This window comes from Bombina bombina, chromosome 5, assembly GCF_027579735.1.
Source record: "Bombina bombina isolate aBomBom1 chromosome 5, aBomBom1.pri, whole genome shotgun sequence".
NCBI lineage: Eukaryota > Metazoa > Chordata > Amphibia > Anura > Bombinatoridae > Bombina > Bombina bombina.
In genome coordinates, this window is record NC_069503.1 from 892,735,248 (window position 1) to 892,759,743 (window position 24,496).

General features: G+C 41.9%; 1 protein-coding gene across 2 annotated transcripts in view; it reads right to left on the reverse strand.

Moving 5' to 3' along the window:
- Nucleotides 1-24,496, reverse strand: part of TCEA1 (transcription elongation factor A1) — a 180,146-nt gene that overhangs the window by 125,420 nt on the left and 30,230 nt on the right. For both annotated transcript variants that reach the window (XM_053715043.1, XM_053715042.1), the window contains exon 3: nt 21,465-21,570. In XM_053715043.1, the coding sequence (XP_053571018.1) occupies nt 21,465-21,570 (106 nt within the window). The remainder of the gene's footprint in view (nt 1-21,464; nt 21,571-24,496) is intronic.

The window sequence follows — 24,496 nt, forward strand, 5'->3', positions numbered from 1 at the left end:
TCCTTTCTTCTGTAGTGTGATCAGTCCACGGGTCATCATTACTTCTGGGATATTACTCCTCCCCAACAGGAAGTGCAAGAGGATTCACCCAGCAGAGCTGCATATAGCTCCTCCCCTCTACGTCACTCCCAGTCATTCGACCAAGGACCAACGAGAAAGGAAAAGCCAAGGGTGAAGTGGTGACTGGAGTATAAATTAAAAAATATTTACCTGCCTTAAAAACAGGGCGGGCCGTGGACTGATCACACTACAGAAGAAAGGAATTTATCAGGTAAGCATAAATTATGTTTTCTTCTGTTAAGTGTGATCAGTCCACGGGTCATCATTACTTCTGGGATACCAATACCAAAGCAAAAGTACACGGATGACGGGAGGGATAGGCAGGCTCTTTATACAGAAGGAACCACTGCCTGAAGAAGTATGAAGCGAAGACCAAGTTGCAGCCTTGCAAATCTGTTCAACAGAGGCCTCATTCTTGAAGGCCCAAGTGGAAGCCACAGCTCTAGTAGAATGAGCTGTAATTCTTTCAGGAGGCTGCTGTCCAGCAGTCTCATAAGCTAAACGAATTATGCTACGAAGCCAAAAAGAAAGAGAGGTAGCGGAAGCTTTTTGACCTCTCCTCTGCCCAGAGTAAATGACAAACAGAGAAGACGTTTGTCGAAATTCCTTAGTTGCCTGTAAGTAAAATTTTAGAGCACGGACTACATCCAGGTTGTGCAGTAGACGTTCCTTCTTTGAAGAAGGATTTGGGCATAAAGAAGGAACAACAATCTCTTGATTGATATTCCTGTTAGTAACTACCTTAGGTAAGAACCCAGGTTTAGTACGCAGGACTACCTTATCCGAATGAAAAATCAAATAAGGAGAATCACAATGTAAGGCTGATAATTCAGAGACTCTTCGAGCCGAGGAAATAGCCATTAAAAATAGAACTTTCCAAGATAACAACTTTATATCAATGGAATGAAGGGGTTCAAACGGAACGCCCTGTAAAACATTAAGAACAAGGTTTAAACTCCATGGTGGAGCAACAGTTTTAAACACAGGCTTAATTCTGGCCAAAGCCTGACAAAAAGCCTGGACGTCAGGAACTTCTGACAGACGTTTGTGTAACAGAATGGACGGAGCTGAGATCTGTCCCTTTAATGAACTAGCAGATAAACCCTTTTCTAAACCTTCTTGTAGAAAAGACAATATCCTAGGAATCCTAACCTTACTCCAAGAGTAACCTTTGGATTCACACCAATATAGGTATTTACGCCATATCTTATGGTAAATCTTTCTGGTAACAGGTTTCCTAGCCTGTATTAAGGTATCAATAACTGACTCAGAAAATCCACGTCTTGATAAAATCAAGCGTTCAATTTCCAAGCAGTCAGCTTCAGAAAAGTTAGATTTTGATGTTTGAAGGGACCCTGTATCAGAAGGTCCTGTTTCAGAGGTAGAGACCAAGGTGGACAGGATGACATGTCCACCAGGTCTGCATACCAAGTCCTGCGTGGCCACGCAGGTGCTATTAGAATCACTGATGCTCTCTCTTGTTTGATTCTGGCAATCAATCGAGGAAGCAACGGGAAGGGTGGAAACACGTAAGCCATCCTGAAGTCCCAAGGTGCTGTCAGAGCATCTATCAGGACTGCTCCTGGATCCCTGGATCTGGACCCGTAACGAGGAAGCTTGGCGTTCTGTCGAGACGCCATGAGATCTATCTCTGGTTTGCCCCAACGTCGAAGTATTTGGGCAAAGACCTCCGGATGAAGTTCCCACTCCCCCGGATGAAAAGTCTGACGACTTAAGAAATCCGCCTCCCAGTTCTCCACTCCCGGGATGTGGATTGCTGACAGGTCGCAAGAGTGAGACTCTGCCCAGCAAATTATCTTTGATACTTCCATCATAGCTAGGGAGCTTCTTGTCCCTCCCTGATGGTTGATGTAAGCTACAGTCGTGATGTTGTCCGACTGAAACCTGATGAACCCCCGAGTTGTCAACTGGGGCCAAGCCAGGAGGGCATTGAGAACTGCTCTCAATTCCAGAATGTTTATTGGCAGGAGACTCTCCTCCTGACTCCATTGTCCCTGAGCCTTCAGAGAATTCCAGACGGCACCCCAACCTAGAAGGCTGGCGTCTGTTGTTACAATTGTCCAGTCTGGTCTGCTGAATGGCATCCCCCTGGACAGATGTGGCCGAGAAAGCCACCATAGAAGAGAATTTCTGGTCTCTTGATCCAGATTCAGAGAAGGGGATAAGTCTGAGTAATCCCCATTCCACTGACTTAGCATGCACAGTTGCAGTGGTCTGAGGTGTAAGCGTGCAAAGGGTACTATGTCCATTGCCGCTACCATTAAGCCGATTACCTCCATGCATTGAGCCACTGACGGGTGTTGAATGGAATGAAGGGTGCGGCAAGCACTTTGAAGTCTTGTTAGCCTGTCCTCTGTCAGGTAAATCTTCATTTCTACAGAATCTATAAGAGTCCCCAGGAAGGGAACTCTTGTGAGTGGAACGAGTGAACTTTTCTTTTCGTTCACCTTCCATCCATGTGACCTTAGAAATGCCAGCACTAACTCTGTATGAGACTTGGCAGTTTGAAAGCTTGAAGCTTGTATCAGAATGTCGTCTAGGTATGGAGCTACCGAGATTCCCCGCGGTCTTAGTACCGCCAGAAGAGCACCCAGAACCTCTGTGAAGATTCTTGGAGCTGTAGCCAATCCGAATGGAAGAGCCACAAACTGGTAATGCCTGTCTAGGAAGGCAAACCTTAGGTACCGATAATGATCTTTGTGAATCGGTATGTGAAGGTAAGCATCTTTTAAATCTACAGTGGTCATGTATTGACCCTCTTGGATCATAGGTAAAATTGTCCGAATAGTCTCCATCTTGAACGATGGAACTCTTAGGAATTTGTTTAGGATCTTTAAGTCCAGGATTGGTCTGAAAGTTCCCTCTTTTTTGGGAACCACAAACAGATTTGAGTAAAACCCCTGTCCCTGTTCCGATCGTGGAACTGGATGGATTACTCCCATTAACAAGAGCTCTTGTACGCAGCGTAGAAACGCCTCTTTCTTTGTCTGGATTGTTGACAATCTTGACAGATGAAATCTCTCTCTTGGAGGAGAGTATTTGAAGTCCAGAAGGTATCCCTGAGATATTATCTCTAGCGCCCAGGGATCCTGAACATCTCTTGCCCAAGCCTGGGCGAAGAGAGAAAGTCTGCCCCCCACTAGATCCGATCCCGGATCGGGGGCCCTCAATTCATGCTGTTTTAGGGGCAGCAGCAGGTTTCCTAGTCTGCTTGCCCTTGTTCCAGGACTGGTTAGGTTTCCAGCCTTGTCTGTAGCGAGCAACAGCTCCTTCCTGTTTTGGTGCAGAGGAAGTTGATGCTGCTCCTGCTTTGAAATTACGAAAGGAACGAAAATTAGACTGTCTAGTCTTGGCTTTGGCTTTGTCCTGAGGCAGGGCATGGCCTTTACCTCCTGTAATGTCAGCGATAATCTCTTTCAACCCGGGCCCGAATAAGGTCTGCCCTTTGAAAGGTATATTAAGCAATTTAGACTTAGAAGTAACATCAGCTGACCAGGATTTTAGCCACAGCACCCTGCGTGCCTGAATGGCGAATCCTGAATTCTTCGCCATAAGTTTAGTAAGATGTACTACGGCCTCCGAAATGAATGAATTAGCTAGTTTAAGGACTCTAAGCCTGTCCGTAATGTCGTCCAGAGTAGCTGAACCAATGTTCTCTTCCAGAGACTCAATCCAGAATGCCGCTGCAGCCGTGATCGGCGCAATGCATGCAAGGGGTTGCAATATAAAACCTTGTTGAACAAACATTTTCTTAAGGTAACCCTCTAACTTTTTATCCATTGGATCTGAAAAAGCACAGCTATCCTCCACCGGGATAGTGGTACGCTTAGCTAAGGTAGAAACTGCTCCCTCCACCTTAGAGACCGTTTGCCATAAGTCCCTTGTGGTGGCGTCTATTGGAAACATTTTTCTAAATATCGGAGGGGGTGAGAACGGCACACCGGGTCTATCCCACTCCTTAGTAACAATTTCAGTAAGTCTCTTAGGTATAGGAAAAACCTCAGTACTCGTCGGTACCGCAAAATATTTATCCAACCTACACATTTTCTCTGGTATTGCAACTGTGTTACAATCATTCAGAGCCGCTAACACCTCCCCTAGTAATACACGGAGGTTTTCCAGTTTAAATTTAAAATTTGAAATATCTGAATCCAGTCTGTTTGGATCAGAACCGTCACCCACAGAATGAAGTTCTCCGTCCTCATGTTCTGCCACCTGTGACGCAGTGTCTGACATGGCCCTAATATTATCAGCGCACTCTGTTCTCACCCCAGAGTGATCACGCTTACCTCTTAGTTCTGGTAATTTAGCCAAAACCTCAGTCATAACAGTAGCCATATCCTGTAATGTGATTTGTAATGGCCGCCCAGATGTACTCGGCGCTACAATATCACGCACCTCCCTCTGAGCGGGAGATGTAGGTACTGACACGTGAGGCGAGTTAGTCGGCATAACTCTCCCCTCGTTGTTTGGTGAAATTTGTTCAATTTGTACAGATTGACTTTTATTTAAAGTAGCATCAATACAGTTAGTACATAAATTTCTATTGGGCTCCACTTTGGCATTGCAACAAATGACACAGGTATCATCCTCTGAATCAGACATGTTTAACACACTAGCAAATAAACTTGCAACTTGGAAATACAATTCAATTAGAATAATATTAAAATGTACTGTGCCTTTAAGAAGCACAGAAGATCTATGACAGTTGAAAATTAATAAATTGAAACAGTTATAGCCTCAATCCTTGTAAACAACACAACTTTAGCAAAGGTTTAATCCCATTAGCAAAGATAACAAATTCTGAAAGCAGGAAACAAATTACAGAATAAACGTTTTTTATCTCAGTCAAACTATAATTCTCACAGCTCTGCTGAGAGAAATTACCTCCCTCAAAATAAGTTTTGAAGACCCCTGAGCTCTGTAGAGATGAACCGGATCATGCAGGGAATACAATGAGTTGCTGACTGAAATATTTGATGCATAGAAAAAGCGCCAAAAAACGGCCCCTCCCCCTCACACACAGCAGTGAGGGAGAACAGAAACTGTCAGAAAAACAGATTAAGCAACTGCCAAGTGGAAAAATAGTGCCCAAACATTTATTCACACAGTACCTCAGCAAATGAAAACGATTTTACATTCCAGCAAAAACGTTAAACATAATCTCTAGTTATTAAACAGCTTTATGTATTTCTTACAGTGTAATTCTAGTGAAGTACCATTCCCCAGAATACTGAAGTGTAAAGTATACATACATGACATTATATCGGTATGGCAGGATTTTCTCATCAATTCCATTGTCAGAAAATAAAAACTGCTACATACCTCTATGCAGATTCATCTGCCCGCTGTCCCCTGATCTGAAGTTTACCTCACTCCTCAGATGGCCGAGAACAGCAATATGATCTTAACTACTCCGGCTAAAATCATAGCAAAACTCTGGTAGATTCTTCTTCAAACTCTGCCAGAGAGGTAATAACACACTCCGGTGCTATTTTAAAATAACAAACTTTTGATTGAAGATATAAAACTAAGTATAATCACCATAGTCCTCTCACACATCCTATCTAGTCGTTGGGTGCAAGAGAATGACTGGGAGTGACGTAGAGGGGAGGAGCTATATGCAGCTCTGCTGGGTGAATCCTCTTGCACTTCCTGTTGGGGAGGAGTAATATCCCAGAAGTAATGATGACCCGTGGACTGATCACACTTAACAGAAGAAATACAAGGTTCTACATTTTGGAAGTAAAAATAAGCAGGCAACGTATTATTTAAATGGGACAAGACTTAGCCAAACACAGGAGGAAAGGGATTGGGAGTAGTAATAGATAACAAGCTAAAGATGGGTGCACAATGCAGGACAGCAGCTTCAAAGGCTAATAAGATACTAGCATGTATTAAAAGAGGCATTGACTCAAGGGAGGAAAGCATAATTCTGTCACTATATAAAGCACTGGTAAGACCTCACCTTGAGTATGGAGTGCAGTTCTGGGGACCGATCACATAAAAGATATTGCAGAACTAGAAAAAGTTCAGAGAAGGGCCACAAAGCTAATAAGGGGATTGGAGAATTTAACCTATGAGGAGAGGCTAGCCAAACTGGGTCTGTTTTCTTTAGAAAAAAGGTGCTTAAGAGGTGACATGATTACTTTATATAAATATATTCAAGGCCCATATACAGAGATCGCAGAAGCGATGTTTATTCCAAGAAAATTGTTTGTGACCAGAGGTCACAATTTAAGGTTGGAGGAAAGGAGATTTAATCTCCTGCAACGGAAATGTTTTTTCACTGTAAGAGAAATAACATTTTGGAACTCATTACCAAAGGAGGTAGTGAATGCCAATACCCTAGATACATTTAAAAATTATTTGTATACATTTCTGTCAATAAACAAAATTCATGGATATGATTGCTAGTATTAAATGGGTCACCTTTTAGTGGGATTATTTAAGCTTAACTGGAGCTTTTTGTATATATTTTAGATTTGTATAGGTTGAACTCTATGGACTTCGGTCTTTTTTCAACCTCATCTACTATGTTATGTAACATGAGGAGTAAAGTGCACGTGAAGACAGGGACTCTGCCAGGCTCCCCCAATCACGGTAGTGCATACAAACTTGTCCACAGCACTGTCTTTCTTTAATTACTTTATTTTCTGTTAGGGTACAGACATAAAATAGCAACGTTTTGAATGTAACCACTCTTAATCATGCTCATGATTAAGAGTGGTTACACTCAAAACGTCGCTATTTTAGGTCTGTACCCTAACAGAAAACATAATTTATGCTTACCTGATAAATTCCTTTCTTCTGTAGTGTGATCAGTCCACGGGTCATCATTACTTGTGGGATATTAACTGCTCCCCTACAGGAAGTGCAAGAGGATTCACCCAGCAGAGTTGCTATATAGCTCCTCCCCTCTACGTCACCTCCAGTCATTCGACCAAGGACCAACGAGAAAGGAGAAGCCAAGGGTGTAGTGGTGACTGGAGTATAATTTAAAAAATATTTACCTGCCTTAAAAAAAACAGGGCGGGCCGTGGACTGATCACACTACAGAAGAAAGGAATTTATCAGGTAAGCATAAATTATGTTTTCTTCTGTTAAGTGTGATCAGTCCACGGGTCATCATTACTTGTGGGATACCAATACCAAAGCAAAAGTACACGGATGACGGGAGGGATAGGCAGGCTCTTTATACAGAAGGAACCACTGCCTGAAGAACCTTTCTCCCAAAAATAGCCTCCGAGGAAGCAAAAGTGTCAAATTTGTAAAATTTGGAAAAAGTATGAAGCGAAGACCAAGTTGCAGCCTTGCAAATCTGTTCAACAGAGGCCTCATTCTTAAAGGCCCAAGTGGAAGCCACAGCTCTAGTGGAATGAGCTGTAATTCTTTCAGGAGGCTGCTGTCCAGCAGTCTCATAAGCTAAACGAATTATGCTACGAAGCCAAAAAGAGAGAGAGGTAGCAGAAGCTTTTTGACCTCTCCTCTGACCAGAGTAAACGACAAACAGGGAAGACGTTTGTCGAAAATCTTTAGTTGCCTGTAAATAAAATTTAAGGGCACGAACTACATCCAGATTGTGCAAAAGACGTTCCTTCCTCGAAGAAGGATTTGGGCACAAGGATGGAACAACAATCTCCTGATTGATATTCCTGTTAGTGACTACCTTAGGTAAGAACCCAGGTTTAGTACGCAGAACTACCTTATCCGAGTGAAAAATCAAATAAGGAGAATCACAATGTAAGGCTGATAACTCAGAGACTCTTCGAGCCGAGGAAATAGCCATTAAAAATAGAACTTTCCAAGATAACAACTTTATATCAATGGAATGAAGGGGTTCAAACGGAACACCCTGTAAAACGTTAAGAACAAGGTTTAAACTCCATGGTGGAGCCACAGCTTTAAACACAGGTTTAATCCTGGCCAAAGCCTGACAAAAAGCCTGAACGTCTGGAACTTCTGACAGACGCTTGTGTAACAGAATGGACAGAGCTGAGATCTGTCCCTTTAAGGAACTAGCGGATAACCCCTTTTCTAAACCTTCTTGTAGAAAAGACAATATCCTAGGAATCCTAACCTTACTCCAAGAGTAACCTTTGGATTCGCACCAATATAGGTATTTACGCCATATTTTATGGTAAATCTTTCTGGTAACAGGCTTCCTAGCCTGTATTAAGGTATCAATAACTGACTCAGAAAAACCACGCTTTGATAAGATCAAGCGTTCAATTTCCAAGCAGTCCGCTTCAGAGAAGTTAGATTTTGATGTTTGAAAGGACCCTGAATCAGAAGGTCCTGTTTCAGAGGTAACGACCAAGGTGGACAGAATGACATGTCCACCAGATCTGCATACCAAGTCCTGCGTGGCCATGCAGGCGCTATTAGAATCACTGATGCTTTCTCCTGTTTGATTCTGGCAATCAATCGAGGAAGCATCGGGAAAGGTGGAAACACATAAGCCATCCTGAAGGTCCATGGTGCTGTCAAGGCATCTATCAGGACCGCTCCCGGATCCCTGGATCTGGACCCGTAGCGCGGAAGCTTGGCGTTCTGTCGAGACGCCATGAGATCTATCTCTGGTTTGCCCCAACGTCGAAGTATTTGGGCAAAGACCTCTGGATGAAGTTCCCACTCCCCCGGATGAAAAAAGTCTGATGACTTAAGAAATCCGCCTCCCAGTTCTCCACTCCCGGGATGTGGATTGCAGACAGGTGGCAAGAGTGAGACTCTGCCCAGCGAATTATCTTCGATACTTCCATCATTGCTAGGGAGCTTCTTGTCCCTCCCTGATGGTTGATATAAGCTACAGTCGTGATGTTGTCCGACTGGAACCTGATGAACCCCCGAGTTGTTAACTGGGGCCAAGCCAGAAGAGCATTGAGGACTGCTCTCAATTCCAGAATGTTTATTGGAAGAAAACTCTCCTCCTGATTCCATAGTCCCTGAGCCTTCAGAGAATTCCAGACAGCGCCCCAACCTAGTAGGCTGGCGTCTGTTGTTACAATTGACCAGTCTGGCCTGCTGAATGGCATTCCCCTGGACAGATGTGGCCGATAAAGCCACCATAGAAGAGAATTTCTGGTCTCTTGATTCAGATTTAGAGTGTTGAATGGAATGAAGGACACGGCATGCATTTTGAAGTTTTGTTAACCTGTCCTCTGTCAGGTAAATTTTCATTTCTACAGAATCTATCAGAGTCCCCAGGAAGGGAACTCTTGCGAGTGGAAAGAGAGAACTTTTCTCTTCGTTCACTTTCCATCCATGCGACCTTAGAAATGCCAGTACTATCTCTGTATGAGATTTGGCAGTTTGAAAGCTTGAAGCTTGTATCAGTATGTCGTCTAAGTACGGAGCTACTGAAATTCCTCGCGGTCTTAGTACCGCCAGAAGAGTGCCCAGAACCTTTGTGAAGATTCTTGGAGCCGTAGCCAGTCCGAATGGAAGAGCTACAAACTGGTAATGCCTGTCTAAAAAGGCAAACCTTAGATACCGGTAATGACTTCTGTGAATCGGTATGTGAAGGTAAGCATCCTTTAAATCCACTGTGGTCATGTACTGACCCTCTTGGATCATGGGCAAAAATTGTTCGAATAGTTTCCATCTTGAACGATGGAACTCTTAGGAATTTGTTTAGGATCTTTAAATCCAAGATTGGCCTGAAGGTTCCCTCTTTTTTGGGAACTACAGATTTGAGTAAAACCCTTGTCCTTGTTCCAACCGCGGAACTGGATGGATCACTCCCATTAATAAAAGATCTTGTACGCAGCGTAGAAACGCTTCCTTCTTTGTTAGGTTTGTTGACAACCTTGACAGATGAAATCTCCCTCTTGGGGGAGAGGATTTGAAGTCCAGAAGGTATCCCTGAGATATGATCTCTAACGCCCAGGGATCCTGAACATCTCTTGCCCAAGCCTGGGCGAAGAGGGAAAGTCTGCCCCCCACTAGATCCGGTCCCGGATCGGGGGCCCTCAATTCATGCTGTTTTAGGGGCAGCAGCAGGTTTTCTGGCCTGTTTGCCCCTGTTCCAAGACTGGTTAGGTTTCCAGCCTTGTCTGTAGCGAGCAACAGCTCCTTCCTGTTTTGGTGCAGAGGAAGTTGATGCTGCTCCTGCTTTGAAATTACGAAAGGAACGAAAATTGGACTGTCTAGCCTTGGCTTTGGCCTTGTCCTGAGGCAGGGCATGACCTTTACCTCCTGTAATGTCAGCAATAATCTCTTTCAAGGCGGGCCCGAATAAGGTCTGCCCTTTGAAAGGAATATTAAGCAATTTAGATTTAGACGTAACATCAGCTGACCAGGATTTCAGCCACAGAGCTCTGCGTGTCTGAATGGCGAATCCTGAATTTTTAGCCGCAAGTTTAGTTAAATGTACTACGGCATCTGAAATAAATGAATTAGCTAACTTAAGGAATTTAAGTTTGTGTGTGATGTCATCTAGTGTGGATGATTGAAGTGTCTCTTACAGAGACTCAAACCAAAATGCTGCTGCAGCCGTGACAGGCGCAATACATGCAAGAGGTTGCAATATAAATCCTTGTTGAACAAACATTTTCTTAAGGTAACCCTCTAATTTTTTATCCATTGGATCTGAAAAAGCACAGCTATCCTCCACTGAGATAGTGGTACGCTTAGCTAAAGTAGAAACTGCTCCCTCCACCTTAGGGACCATTTGCCATAAATCCCGTGTGGCGGCGTCTATTGGAAACATTTTTCTAAATATAGGAGGGGGTGAGAAAGGCACACCGGGTCTATCCCACTCCTTAGTAACAATGTCAGTAAGTCTCTTAGGTATAGGAAAAACGTCCGTACTCGTCGGTACCGCAAAATATTTATCCAACCTACACATTTTTTCTGGGATTGCAACTGTGTTACAATCATTCAGAGCCGCTAATACCTCCCCTAGTAACACACGGAGGTTCTCAAGCTTAAATTTAAAATTTGAAATGTCTGAGTCCAGTTTATTTGGATCAGAACCGTCACCCACAGAATGAAGCTCTCCGTCTTCACGTTCTGCAAACTGTGACGCAGTATCAGACATGGCCCTTGCATTATCAGCGCACTCTGTTCTCACCCCAGAGTGATCACGTTTACCTCTTAGTTCTGGTAGTTTAGCCAAAACTTCAGTCATAACAGTAGCCATATCTTGTAATGTGATTTGTAATGGCCGCCCAGATGTACTCGGCGCTACAATATCACGCACCTCCTGAGCGGGAGATGCAGGTACTGACACGTGAGGCGAGTTAGCCGGCATAACTCTCCCCTCGTTGTTTGGTGAAATATGTTCAATTTGTACAGATTGACTGTTTTTTAAAGTAGCATCAATACATTTAGTACATAAATTTCTATTGGGCTCCACTTTGGCATTAACACATATAGCACAGAGATATTCCTCTGAATCAGACATGTTTAACACACTAGCAAATAAACAGCAACTTGGAAATACTTTACAAAGTAATTTACAAATAATATGAAAACGAACTGTGCCTTTAAGAAGCACAGAAAAATATTATAACAGTTAAAATAATTAAGTTATAGCATCAATCTTTGTCAGAATATACAGTTTTAGCAAAGGATTGTTCCCCTCAGCAAATGATAACTAACCCAGGCAGCAGAAAAAAATACACAAATAAACGTTTTTTTTTTTTTTTTTTTTTATCACAGTCAATACAATCAGCACAGCTGTGCTGTAATGATTACTTCCCTCAAAAAAGGCTTTGGAGATCCCTGAACTCTGTAGAGATGAACCGGATCATGCAGGAAGAAAATGAATCTCTGAGTTTTTTCTGATGCATAGTGAAAGCACCAAAATGGCCCCTCCCCCACACACATAACAGTGAGAGGGATCAGTGAACTGCTCTAATTTAAATCAAAACTATTGCCAAGTGGAAAAATAGTGCCCAAAACATTTTTTCACCCAGTACCTCAGAGAAAAAAACGTTTTTACATGCCAGCAAAAAAACGTTTTACCTCAATAATTAATTGTCATTTAAAACCTATTGCAAGTCCCTGCAAATTAGGTTAAGTCTATGTATACAGTCTAAAAACCAGAGAAGTATAAAATATACATACATGACAGCCTGATATCAGCTACATCTACTGCATTCAAGGCTGGGTTTACATTATAACGGTATGGCAGGATTTTCTCATCAATTCCATGTCAGAAAATAATAAACTGCTACATACCTCTTTGCAGATTAATCTGCCTGCTGTCCCCTGATCTGAAGTTTGCCTCTCCTCAGATGGCCGAGAAACAGCAATATGATCTTAACTACTCCGGCTAAAATCATAGAAAAAAACTCAGGTAGATTCTTCTTCAAATTCTACCAGAGAAGGAATAACACACTCCGGTGCTATTATAAAACAACAAACTTTTGATTGAAGATATAAAAACTAAATATATCACCATAGTCCTCTCACACATCCTATCTAGTCGTTGGGTGCAAGAGAATGACTGGGGGTGACGTAGAGGGGAGGAGCTATATAGCAACTCTGCTGGGTGAATCCTCTTGCACTTCCTGTAGGGGAGCAGTTAATATCCCACAAGTAATGATGACCCGTGGACTGATCACACTTAACAGAAGAAAAAGTAATTAAATAAAGACAGTGCTGTGGACAAGTTTGTATGTACAAAACATAAATAAAATTACTATGTTGAATAATATGGATATTTCTATTCACAGTACTAGATCCTTCTGAAAACATTTATAATGAGATGTACTAATGCATAGTACAAACATTTTACTGTTGTAACATTAATTCCTTTACTACACTTAACATATGCGCATTCTAACATCACTGGTTCAGAAAAGTTTACACTTCCATTCCATAGCAGATCATTCTGAAACGTTAGCCTGTTTTAGCAATGGCTACATTAAAGCCATCTTTTTTATGGACTAGGTAAAATACAGCATTATAGTGCAAATAATAGCACTTGGGTCTCTTTAATATAGCAAGTCAATTCTGACCTACACTTATCACATACTCTTTTATATGCAGTAATTACAGGTCATCTCTCTTACGCGCATTACATGGTAATCCTAACATGTTACAATTACTTTGCATAGGTCCGTTAGTTTTTAGGCACATCAAATGAACACTAAAGTCGATTTATCAAGCTGTGGCGGACAGGGGCACATATACCCTGGCGGAATTCAGCATTGCACACAAGCGCTATTTTGTGCTTGTATGCAATCCCGCCCCCTGCCCGAGCACAGCCAATTACTGGCAGACAGGAGCTGTCAATCTCCCCTGTCGGACGAGATGGGGGAGATTGAAATTCGCCACCTAAGAGGTGACGAAAGGGTAGGGAAGCAGCGGTCTGATGACCGCTGCTTGTTAAAAAAGATGTGCAGGTTCTCTTCTGAGAACCTGCAGTCGTAGGTAGGTGAAAGCCTGTCGAAGAGGTTGATAAATCGACTTCTATGTAACAATGTTATACTACGGACCTATGCAAAGGAATTGTAACAAATGTTAGGATTACCATGTAATGCACTCACCTGTGTAAAACAGAGTATATGATAAGTATAGGTCAGAATTTCAAATGCAGCAATTCAACTGCTCTCCCTTTGTCTCAGTATCTCCATGCGGCTTCACTAACATGCCTCCAAAAGCAAGGCTATATGCATCTGATTACCACTCTATATGTATAGTCACAGCAATGCATTCTATGTTAGTTAAAAGGGGCGTTTGCTAAAGTAGCTAAATTACTCCAGATAGTCATTGTAATCTGATAAGATCGAGAAAATCAAATAATAGCTATAAAAATCCGTTACTGGTTACAAATTTCTGTTGACTGCATATCTAAAAGTTTTTATAAAATGTGATTGGAAATACACAGAAAAACAGAATTTATGTTTACCTGATAAATTTCTTTCTCCAACGGTGTGTCCGGTCCACGGCGTCATCCTTACTTGTGGGATATTCTCTTCCCCAACAGGAAATGGCAAAGAGCCCAGCAAAGCTGGTCACATGATCCCTCCTAGGCTCCGCCTACCCCAGTCATTCGACCGACGTTAAGGAGGAATATTTGCATAGGAGAAACCATATGGTACCGTGGTGACTGTAGTTAAAGAAAATAAAATATCAGACCTGATTAAAAAAACCAGGGCGGGCCGTGGACCGGACACACCGTTGGAGAAAGAAATTTATCAGGTAAACATAAATTCTGTTTTCTCCAACATAGGTGTGTCCGGTCCACGGCGTCATCCTTACTTGTGGGAACCAATACCAAAGCTTTAGGACACGGATGAAGGGAGGGAGCAAATCAGGTCACCTAAATGGAAGGCACCACGGCTTGCAAAACCTTTCTCCCAAAAATAGCCTCAGAAGAAGCAAAAGTATCAAACTTGTAAAATTTGGTAAAAGTGTGCAGTGAAGACCAAGTCGCTGCCCTACATATCTGATCAACAGAAGCCTCGTTCTTGAAGGCCCATGTGGAAGCCACAGCCCTAGTGGAATGAGCTGTGATTCTTTCGGGAGGCTGCCGTCCGGCAGTCTCGTAAGCCAATCTGATGATGCTTTTAATCCAAAAAGAGAGAGAGGTAGAAGTTGCTTTTTGACCTCTCCTTTTACCTGAATAAACAACAAACAAGGAAGATGTTTGTCTAAAATCCTTTGTAGCATCTAAATAGAATTTTAGAGCGCGAACAACATCCAAATTGTGCAACAAACGTTCCTTCTTTGAAACTGGTTTTGGACACAGAGAAGGTACGATAATCTCCTGGTTAATGTTTTTGTTAGAAACAACTTTTGGAAGAAAACCAGGTTTAGTACGTAAAACCACCTTATCTGCATGGAACACCAGATAAGGAGGAGAACACTGCAGAGCAGATAATTCTGAGACTCTTCTAGCAGAAGAAATCGCAACTAAAAACAAAACTTTCCAAGATAATAACTTAATATCAACGGAATGTAAGGGTTCAAACGGAACCCCCTGAAGAACTGAAAGAACTAAATTGAGACTCCAAGGAGGAGTCAAAGGTTTGTAAACAGGCTTGATTCTAACCAGAGCCTGAACAAAGGCTTGAACATCTGGCACAGCTGCCAGCTTTTTGTGAAGTAATACCGACAAGGCAGAAATCTGTCCCTTCAGGGAACTTGCAGATAATCCTTTTTCCAATCCTTCTTGAAGGAAGGATAGAATCCTAGGAATCTTAACCTTGTCCCAAGGGAATCCTTTAGATTCACACCAACAGATATATTTTTTCCAAATTTTGTGGTAAATCTTTCTAGTCACAGGCTTTCTGGCCTGAACAAGAGTATCGATCACAGAATCTGAGAATCCTCGCTTCGATAAAATCAAGCGTTCAATCTCCAAGCAGTCAGCTGGAGTGAAACCAGATTCGGATGTTCGAACGGACCCTGAACAAGAAGGTCTCGTCTCAAAGGTAGCTTCCAAGGTGGAGCCGATGACATATTCACCAGATCTGCATACCAAGTCCTGCGTGGCCACGCAGGAGCTATCAAGATCACCGACGCCCTCTCCTGCTTGATCCTGGCTATCAGCCTGGGGATGAGAGGAAATGGCGGGAACACATAAGCTAGTTTGAAGGTCCAAGGTGCTACTAGTGCATCCACTAGAGCCGCCTTGGGATCCCTGGATCTGGCCCCGTAGCAAGGAACTTTGAAGTTCTGACGAGAGGCCATCAGATCCATGTCTGGAATGCCCCACAGGTGAGTGACTTGGGCAAAGATTTCCGGATGGAGTTCCCACTCCCCCGGATGCAATGTCTGACGACTCAGAAAATCCGCTTCCTAATTTTGCACTCCTGGGATGTGGATAGCAGACAGGTGGCAGGAGTGAGACTCCGCCCAAAGAATAATTTTGGTTACTTCTTCCATCGCTAGGGAACTCCTTGTTCCCCCCTGATGGTTGATGTACGCAACAGTCGTCATGTTGTCTGATTGAAACCGTATGAACCTGGTCCTCGCAAGCTGGGGCCAGGCCTGGAGCGCATTGAATATCGCTCTCAGTTCCAGAATATTTACCGGTAGAAGAGATTCTTCCCGAGACCAAAGACCCTGAGCTTTCAGGGATCCCCAGACCGCGCCCCAGCCTATCAGACTGGCGTCGGTCGTGACAATGACCCACTCTGGTCTGTGGAACATCATCCCTTGAGACAGATTGTCCAGGGACAGCCACCAACGGAGTGAGTCTCTGGTCCTCTGATTTACTTGTATCTTCGGAGACAAGTCTGTATAGTCCCCATTCCACTGACTGAGCATGCACAGTTGTAATGGTCTTAGATGAATGCGCGCAAAAGGAACTATGTCCATCGCCGCCACCATCAACCCGATCACTTCCATGCACCGAGCTATGGAAGGAAGAGGAACGGAATGAAGTATCCGACAAGAGTCCAGAAGCTTTGTTTTTCTGGCCTCTGTTAGAAAGATCCTCATTTCTAAGGAGTCTATAATTGTTCCCAAGAAGGGAACCCTTGTTGACGGGGATAGAGAACTCTTTTCCACGTTCACTTTCCAGCCGTGAGATCTGAGAAAGGCCAGGACAATGTCCGTGTGAGCCTTTGCTTGAGGAAGGGACGACGCTTGAATCAGAATGTCGTCCAGGTAAGGTACTACTGCAATGCCCCTTGGTCTTAGCACCGCTAGAAGGGACCCTAGTACCTTTGTGAAAATCCTTGGAGCAGTGGCTAATCCGAAAGGAAGCGCCACGAACTGGTAATGTTTGTCCAGGAATGCAAACCTTAGGAACCGATGATGTTCCTTGTGGATAGGAATATGTAGATACGCATCCTTTAAATCCACCGTGGTCATAAATTGACCTTCCTGGATGGAAGGAAGGATAGTTCGAATGGTTTCCATCTTGAACGATGGAACCTTGAGAAATTTGTTTAAGATCTTGAGATCTAGGATTGGTCTGAACGTTCCCTCTTTTTTGGGAACTATGAACAGATTGGAGTAGAACCCCATCCCTTGTTCTCTTAATGGAACAGGATGAATCACTCCCATTTTTAACAGGTCTTCTACACAATGTAAGAACGCCTGTCTTTTTATGTGGTCTGAAGACAACTGCGACTTGTGGAACCTCCCCCTTGGGGGAAGTCCCTTGAATTCCAGAAGATAACCCTGGGAGACTATTTCTAGCGCCCAAGGATCCAGAACATCTCTTGCCCAAGCCTGAGCGAAGAGAGAGAGTCTGCCCCCCACCAGATCCGGTCCCGGATCGGGGGCCAATATTTCATGCTGTCTTGGTAGCAGTGGCAGGTTTCTTGGCCTGCTTTCCCTTGTTCCAGCCTTGCATTGGTCTCCAAGCTGGCTTGGCCTGAGAAGTATTACCCTCTTGCTTAGAGGACGTAGCACCTTGGGCTGGTCCGTTTTTACGAAAGGGACGAAAATTAGGTCTATTTTTTGCCTTGAAGGGCCGATCCTGAGGAAGGGCGTGGCCCTTACCCCCAGTGATATCAGAGATAATCTCTTTCAAGTCAGGACCAAACAGCGTTTTCCCCTTGAAAGGAATGTTTAGTAGCTTGTTCTTGGAAGACGCATCAGCCGACCAAGATTTCAACCAAAGCGCTCTGCGCGCCACAATAGCAAACCCAGAGTTCTTAGCCGCTAACTTAGCCAATTGCAAAGAGGCGTCTAGAGTGAAAGAATTAGCCAATTTGAGAGCATTGATTCTGTCCATAATCTCCTCATAAGGAGGAGAGTCACTATCGAGCACCTTAAGCAGTTCATCAAACCAGAAATATGCGGCTGTAGTGACAGGGACAATGCATGAAATGGGTTGTAGAAGGTAACCCTGCTGAACAAACATCTTTTTAAGCAAACCTTCTAATTTTTTATCCATAGGATCTTTGAAAGCACAACTATCCTCTATGGGAATAGTGGTGCGTTTGTTTAAAGTAGAAACCGCTCCCTCGACCTTGGGGACTGACTGCCATAAGTCCTTTCTGGGGTCGACCATAGGAAACAATTTTTTAAATATGGGGGGAGGGACGAAAGGAATACCGGGCCTTTCCCATTCTTTATTAACAATGTCCGCCACCCGCTTGGGTATAGGAAAAGCTTCTGGGAGCCCCGGCACCTCTAGGAACTTGTCCATTTTACATAGTTTCTCTGGGATGACTAAATTTTCACAATCATCCAGAGTGGATAATACCTCCTTAAGCAAAATGCGGAGATGTTCCAATTTAAATTTAAATGTAATCACATCAGATTCAGCCTGCTGAGAAATGTTCCCTAAATCAGTAATTTCTCCCTCAGACAAAACCTCCCTGGCCCCCTCAGATTGGGTTAGGGGCCCTTCAGAGATATTAATATCAGCGTCGTCATGCTCTTCAGTAACTAAAACAGAGCAGCCACGCTTACGCTGACAAGGGTTCATTTTGGCTAAAATGTTTTTGACAGAATTATCCATTACAGCCGTTAATTGTTGCATAGTAAGGAGTATTGGCGCGCTAGATGTACTAGGGGCCTCCTGAGTGGGCAAGACTCGTGTAGACGAAGGAGGGAATGATGCAGTACCATGCTTACTCCCCTCACTTGAGGAATCATCTTGGGCATCATTGTCATTATCACATAAATCACATTTATTTAAATGAATAGGAATTCTGGCTTCCCCACATTCAGAACACAGTCTATCTGGTAGTTCAGACATGTTAAACAGGCATAAACTTGATCAGAAAGTACAAAAAACGTTTTAAAATAAAACCGTTACTGTCACTTTAAATTTTAAACTGAACACACTTTATTACTGCAATTGCGAAAAAACATGAAGGAATTGTTCAAAATTCACCAAATTTTCACCACAGCGTCTTAAAGCCTTGAAAATATTGCACACCAATTTTGGAAGCTTTAACCCTTAAAATAACGGAACCGGAGCCGTTTTAAGCTTTAAACCCCTTTACAGTCCCTGGTATCTGCTTTGCTGAGACCCAACCAAACCCAAAGGGGAATACGATACCAAATGACGCCTTCAGAAGTCTTTTATAAGTATCAGAGCTCCTCTCACATGCGACTGCATGCCATGCCTCTCAAAAACAAGTGCGCAACACCGGCGCGAAAATGAGACTCTGCCTATGCTTTGGGAAAGCCCCTAAAGAATAAGGTGTCTAAAACAGTGCCTGCCGATATTATTAAATCAAAATACCCAGAATAAATGATTCCTCAAGGCTAAATAAGTGTTAATATCAATCGATTTAGCCCAAAAAAAAGTCTACAGTTTAAATAAGCCCTTGTGAAGCCCTTATTTACAATCTTAATAAACATGGCTTACCGGATCCCATAGGGAAAATGACAGCTTCCAGCATTACATCGTCTTGTTAGAATGTGTCATACCTCAAGCAGCAAGAGACTGCAAACTGTTCCCCCAACTGAAGTTAATTGCTCTCAACAGTCCTGTGTGGAACAGCCATGGATTTTAGTTACGGTTGCTAAAATCATTTTCCTCATACAAACAGAATTCTTCATCTCTTTTCTGTTTCTGAGTAAATAGTACGTACCAGCACTATTTGAAAATAACAAACTCTTGATTGAATAATGAAAAACTACAGTTAAACACTAAAAAACTCTAAGCCATCTCCGTGGAGATGTTGCCTGTACAACGGCAAAGAGAATGACTGGGGTAGGCGGAGCCTAGGAGGGATCATGTGACCAGCTTTGCTGGGCTCTTTGCCATTTCCTGTTGGGGAAGAGAATATCCCACAAGTAAGGATGACGCCGTGGACCGGACACACCTATGTTGGAGAAAAGGCTAGTGGGCCAACGTTACCATAATAATGTATATTTATTAATAGAGGAAAGGGAACAATATCATTATAGGAGCCTCCATCTGTGCTCTTTATATTTACCAAATATGTTAAAGGGACAGCATCTAAAAGCATTGTATGACCTACTATCAATATATGTTACTTCTTGGTTGGTTTATCAGTGATGTTATTGTCGGCCATGTGTAGCCCAATTCCGTGGTACTATCTTAAAGTGATAGACAAAAAGTTAATAGAACAAATAATAATCTAAATGTACATTGAGACCATTAGGGGGGTCAATGTATTAAAACTATAAATCCATCATGCCTCACACTAATAATTATTTATCCCTATCACCTCCCCATTTTAATAGAGTAATCCTATCAATAAGCAGAGCCCGTAAGCTAGATATTGGGTGGTTAGGTTGTAAGAACTTGCTGCTCTGAATGGCCATCTTTAAAAGCTGCCCGTATGGCACCTTTATGGTTTGCAAGTCTTTCTCTGAAGGCGGTACAGGTCTTACCAATATAGAATCGTCCACAAGGATAATCATAATACACCACATAGTCTGACGTGCTTGTGAGTCGATGGCTGATGGTTTAAGTGTCACAGGTCATGCAGCTTCCACATTTATAGCAACCATCCTTCACTTTTATTTATCCACATAGATTTTCTTTTGCATGAATCACTGCTCATGTTCATTTGATGTGCCTAACAACTAACTAGAACAACGTTATACTAACGGACCTATGCAAAGGAATTGTAACAAATGTTAGGATTACCATGTAATGCACATAAGAGAGACATGAACTGTGATTACTGCATATAAGAATATGTGATAAGTATAGGTCAGAATTTACTTGCTATATAAGAGACCCAAGTTCTATTAATATTAATTTTTGCACTTTATGTTACCTAGTTCCATAATGCTGTACGTTACCTAGTACATAAAAAAGATGGCTTTCATGTAGCCATTGTTAAAAAAAGGCTAACTTTTCAGAATGATCTGCTATGGAATTGAAGTGTAAACTTTACTGAACCAGTGATGTTAGAATGCACATATGTTAAGTGTAGTAAAGGAATTATGTTACAACAGTAAAATGTTCTGTTTGCACTATGCATTAGTACATCTCAAATGTTTTCAGAAGGATCTAGTACTGTGAATAGAAATATCCATATTATTCAACATAGTTTGGCATATAAAAGGATTAATGCATCTGTATGTTGTATTGAATATATGAAATCCCATATTACAGTTTTTTTTTAAATTTGTTCATTTAGGTTTTGTGGTGGGTGTTTTGTTGGTTTAAGAGTAACACTATATGTATTGATGTTTTGGATATTGACGTCTAAAAAAAAAAAAAAAAAAAAAAAAAAAAAAAAAGGCTTGTGACTAAACCGAATTGTTGAAAATTCTGATGTTTTTTAAAAATTGAAGAAATAAATAATTTTAAGATCTGACAGTGCCCTTCAGTGACTGATGATATTATAGAGGTTTTTAATTTTCGGTTGTATTTGTATGTGGTAACATTTGATAAAGGTACAGGAATGTAAAAACGTCATGATACCTTTTTAATGGATTACAATAAATTTTCTTTTTTTAACTAAGACCAGTGAGTGCCTGTATTTGTGGAGAACATGCATACAGCTTTAATTTGGTTTTGAGTTCCTTACCCAATAATTTTTTCCAGGATTTGATGAGTGACTTTGCAAGGGAGGTCACATCTTCATCGGTACTTTGTTTTCGAATTGAGTTTACAGACATACCAATGCGGGTTGACTGCAAATGAAACATAAAATACACAGTAAGAAGTATATTAATTAATCCAACTGAGATGCAGCAGCATGTCCTGAAGAGTTACCGTAGAAGGAATTCAAGAATTATTGATAAAATGAAACAATTTTGTAAGGGGCAACAGTATAGAATCTCTCCCATCTACTAGGAAAAAAAAAAAAAAAAAAAAAAAACAGTAACTGCTGCTAAAGGAGGTTCTACTATTTACTAAATACAAATGGATTTGCACATTTTTTTTTCTAACCTAAGCTCTGAATGTTTAAATAATGTGCTATTGAAAAAAGTAAAATTACTTTTGTTACACAAACACAATATGCTTAAACTAATATTATTTTGACTTCCCAAATCAGATCACATGTAATTAATAAAGAAATCCATGTAATGCCAAAGGGTTTATAAACTTATTTTTGCAACAGGATATCAATTTTACGACACTTGCTTATTAGCAAATGTACAGACAGCTGGTACTTAACATACATTTGTCACTGAATCACAGCTGTTGTGGGTGACATGGAAAAAACTCAAAACATTCTTAAAAGGTTAATAAAAGTGAATTTGAGCTGAACAGTAGTGCAGTTTGCACAATTCATTTACAAAAAAAGTTCTGAAAATATTACCAAAGGTTTTATGCTAACTCCCTTATAGAAGTGTAATGCCAAAGCTGGCAATTGATGCACAAGTGCACACATCCTACATATGTTGTAGCATGAGAAAGTTATTACAAAGCTTGTGATAGAACAAATGCTTCTAAAAAAGTTAATCACAAGGATATTGCAGACAAGCTTCAAAGTAATTTTGAAACATCACTGAAGATTTCTCTATCCATTGTGGTAATCTTATGTATAGCACCTTAGGGATATAACAAAACCCTTAAAGGGACAGAAAGGTCAAAATTGAAATGTGCAAGGGTGCTGGTGCACAGGACACTCACAGCATACATGTGTATGCCTCTAAAAAAAAAAAAAAAACTTTTAGTAGAAGCATTTTTGATAATGTTATAAGTATTTTGCAAACATTTACCATTAAGAACTAAAGGAATATTTCAAGTTCGGCCTTTCTAAAACAATATTTACCAAATAGGATACCTATGCAGATTTAGTAATTATTACTGTGCTATATAAAAAAACAAATATTTTTTTTGTTTATAAAACAAAGTAGAACTATATAATAAAAACAGAATTTGTTTACCTGATAAATTTCTTTCTCCTACGGTGTGTCCGGTCCACGGCTTCATCCTTACTTGTGGGATATATTCTCTTCCCCTACAGGAAATGGCAAAGAGAGCACACAGCAAAAGCTGTCCATATAGCCCCCCCTCTGGCTCCGCCCCCCAGTCATTCGACCGACGGTTAGGAGAAAAAGGAGAAACTATAGGGTGCCGTGGTGACTGTAGTGTACAGAAATAAAAATTTTAAACCTGACTAAAAGCCAGGGCGGGCCGTGGACCGGACACACCGTAGGAGAAAGAAATTTATCAGGTAAACATAAATTCTGTTTTCTCCTACATTGGTGTGTCCGGTCCACGGCTTCATCCTTACTTGTGGGAACCAATACCAAAGCTTTAGGACACGGATGAAGGGAGGGAACAAGTCAGGTAACCTAAACGGAAGGCACCACAGCTTGCAAAACCTCTCTCCCAAAAACAGCCTCCGAAGAAGCATAAGTATCGAATTTGTAAAATTTGGCAAAAGTATGCAGAGAAGACCAAGTCGCTGCCTTACAGATCTGATCAACAGAAGCCTCGTTCTTGAAGGCCCATGTGGAAGCCACAGCTCTAGTAGAGTGAGCTGTAATTCGTTCAGGAGGCTGCCGTCCGGCAGTCTCATAAGCCAATCGGATGATGCTTTTCAGCCAAAAGGAAAGAGAGGTAGCAGTAGCTTTCTGCCCTCTCCTCTTACCAGAATAAACAACAAACAAGGATGATGTCTGTCTGAAATCCTTTGTTGCTTCTAAATAGAATTTTAAAGCACGGACCACATCTAGGTTGTGTAACAAACGTTCCTTCTTCGAAACTGGTTTCGGACACAGAGAAGGAACAACTATTTCCTGGTTAATATTCCTGTTGGAAACCACTTTTGGAAGAAAACCAGGCTTGGTACGTAAAATTACCTTATCTGTATGGAATACCAGATAGGGAGAAGTACACTGCAAAGCAGAGAATTCAGAAACTCTTCTAGCAGAAGAAATAGCAACCAAAAACAGAACCTTCCAAGATCGTAACTTAATATCTATGGAATGTAAGGGTTCAAACGGAACCCCTTGAAGAACTGAAAGAACTAAGTTTAGACTTCATGGAGGAGTCATAGGTCTGTAGACAGGCTTGATTCTGACTAACGCCTGTACAAACGCCTGTACATCTGGCACGGCTGCCAGACGTTTGTGCAACAAAACAAACAGAGCAGATATCTGTCCTTTTAGAGAACTAGCTGACAAGCCTTTATCCAAACCCTCTTGGAGAAAAACATAATTTATGCTTACCTGATAAATTCCTTTCTTCTGTAGTGTGATCAGTCCACGGGTCATCATTACTTCTGGGATATTACTCCTCCCCAACAGGAAGTGCAAGAGGATTCACCCAGCAGAGCTGCATATAGCTCCTCCCCTCTACGTCACTCCCAGTCATTCGACCAAGGACCAACGAGAAAGGAAAAGCCAAGGGTGAAGTGGTGACTGGAGTATAAATTAAAAAATATTTACCTGCCTTAAAAACAGGGCGGGCCGTGGACTGATCACACTACAGAAGAAAGGAATTTATCAGGTAAGCATAAATTATGTTTTCTTCTGTTAAGTGTGATCAGTCCACGGGTCATCATTACTTCTGGGATACCAATACCAAAGCAAAAGTACACGGATGACGGGAGGGATAGGCAGGCTCTTTATACAGAAGGAACCACTGCCTGAAGAACCTTTC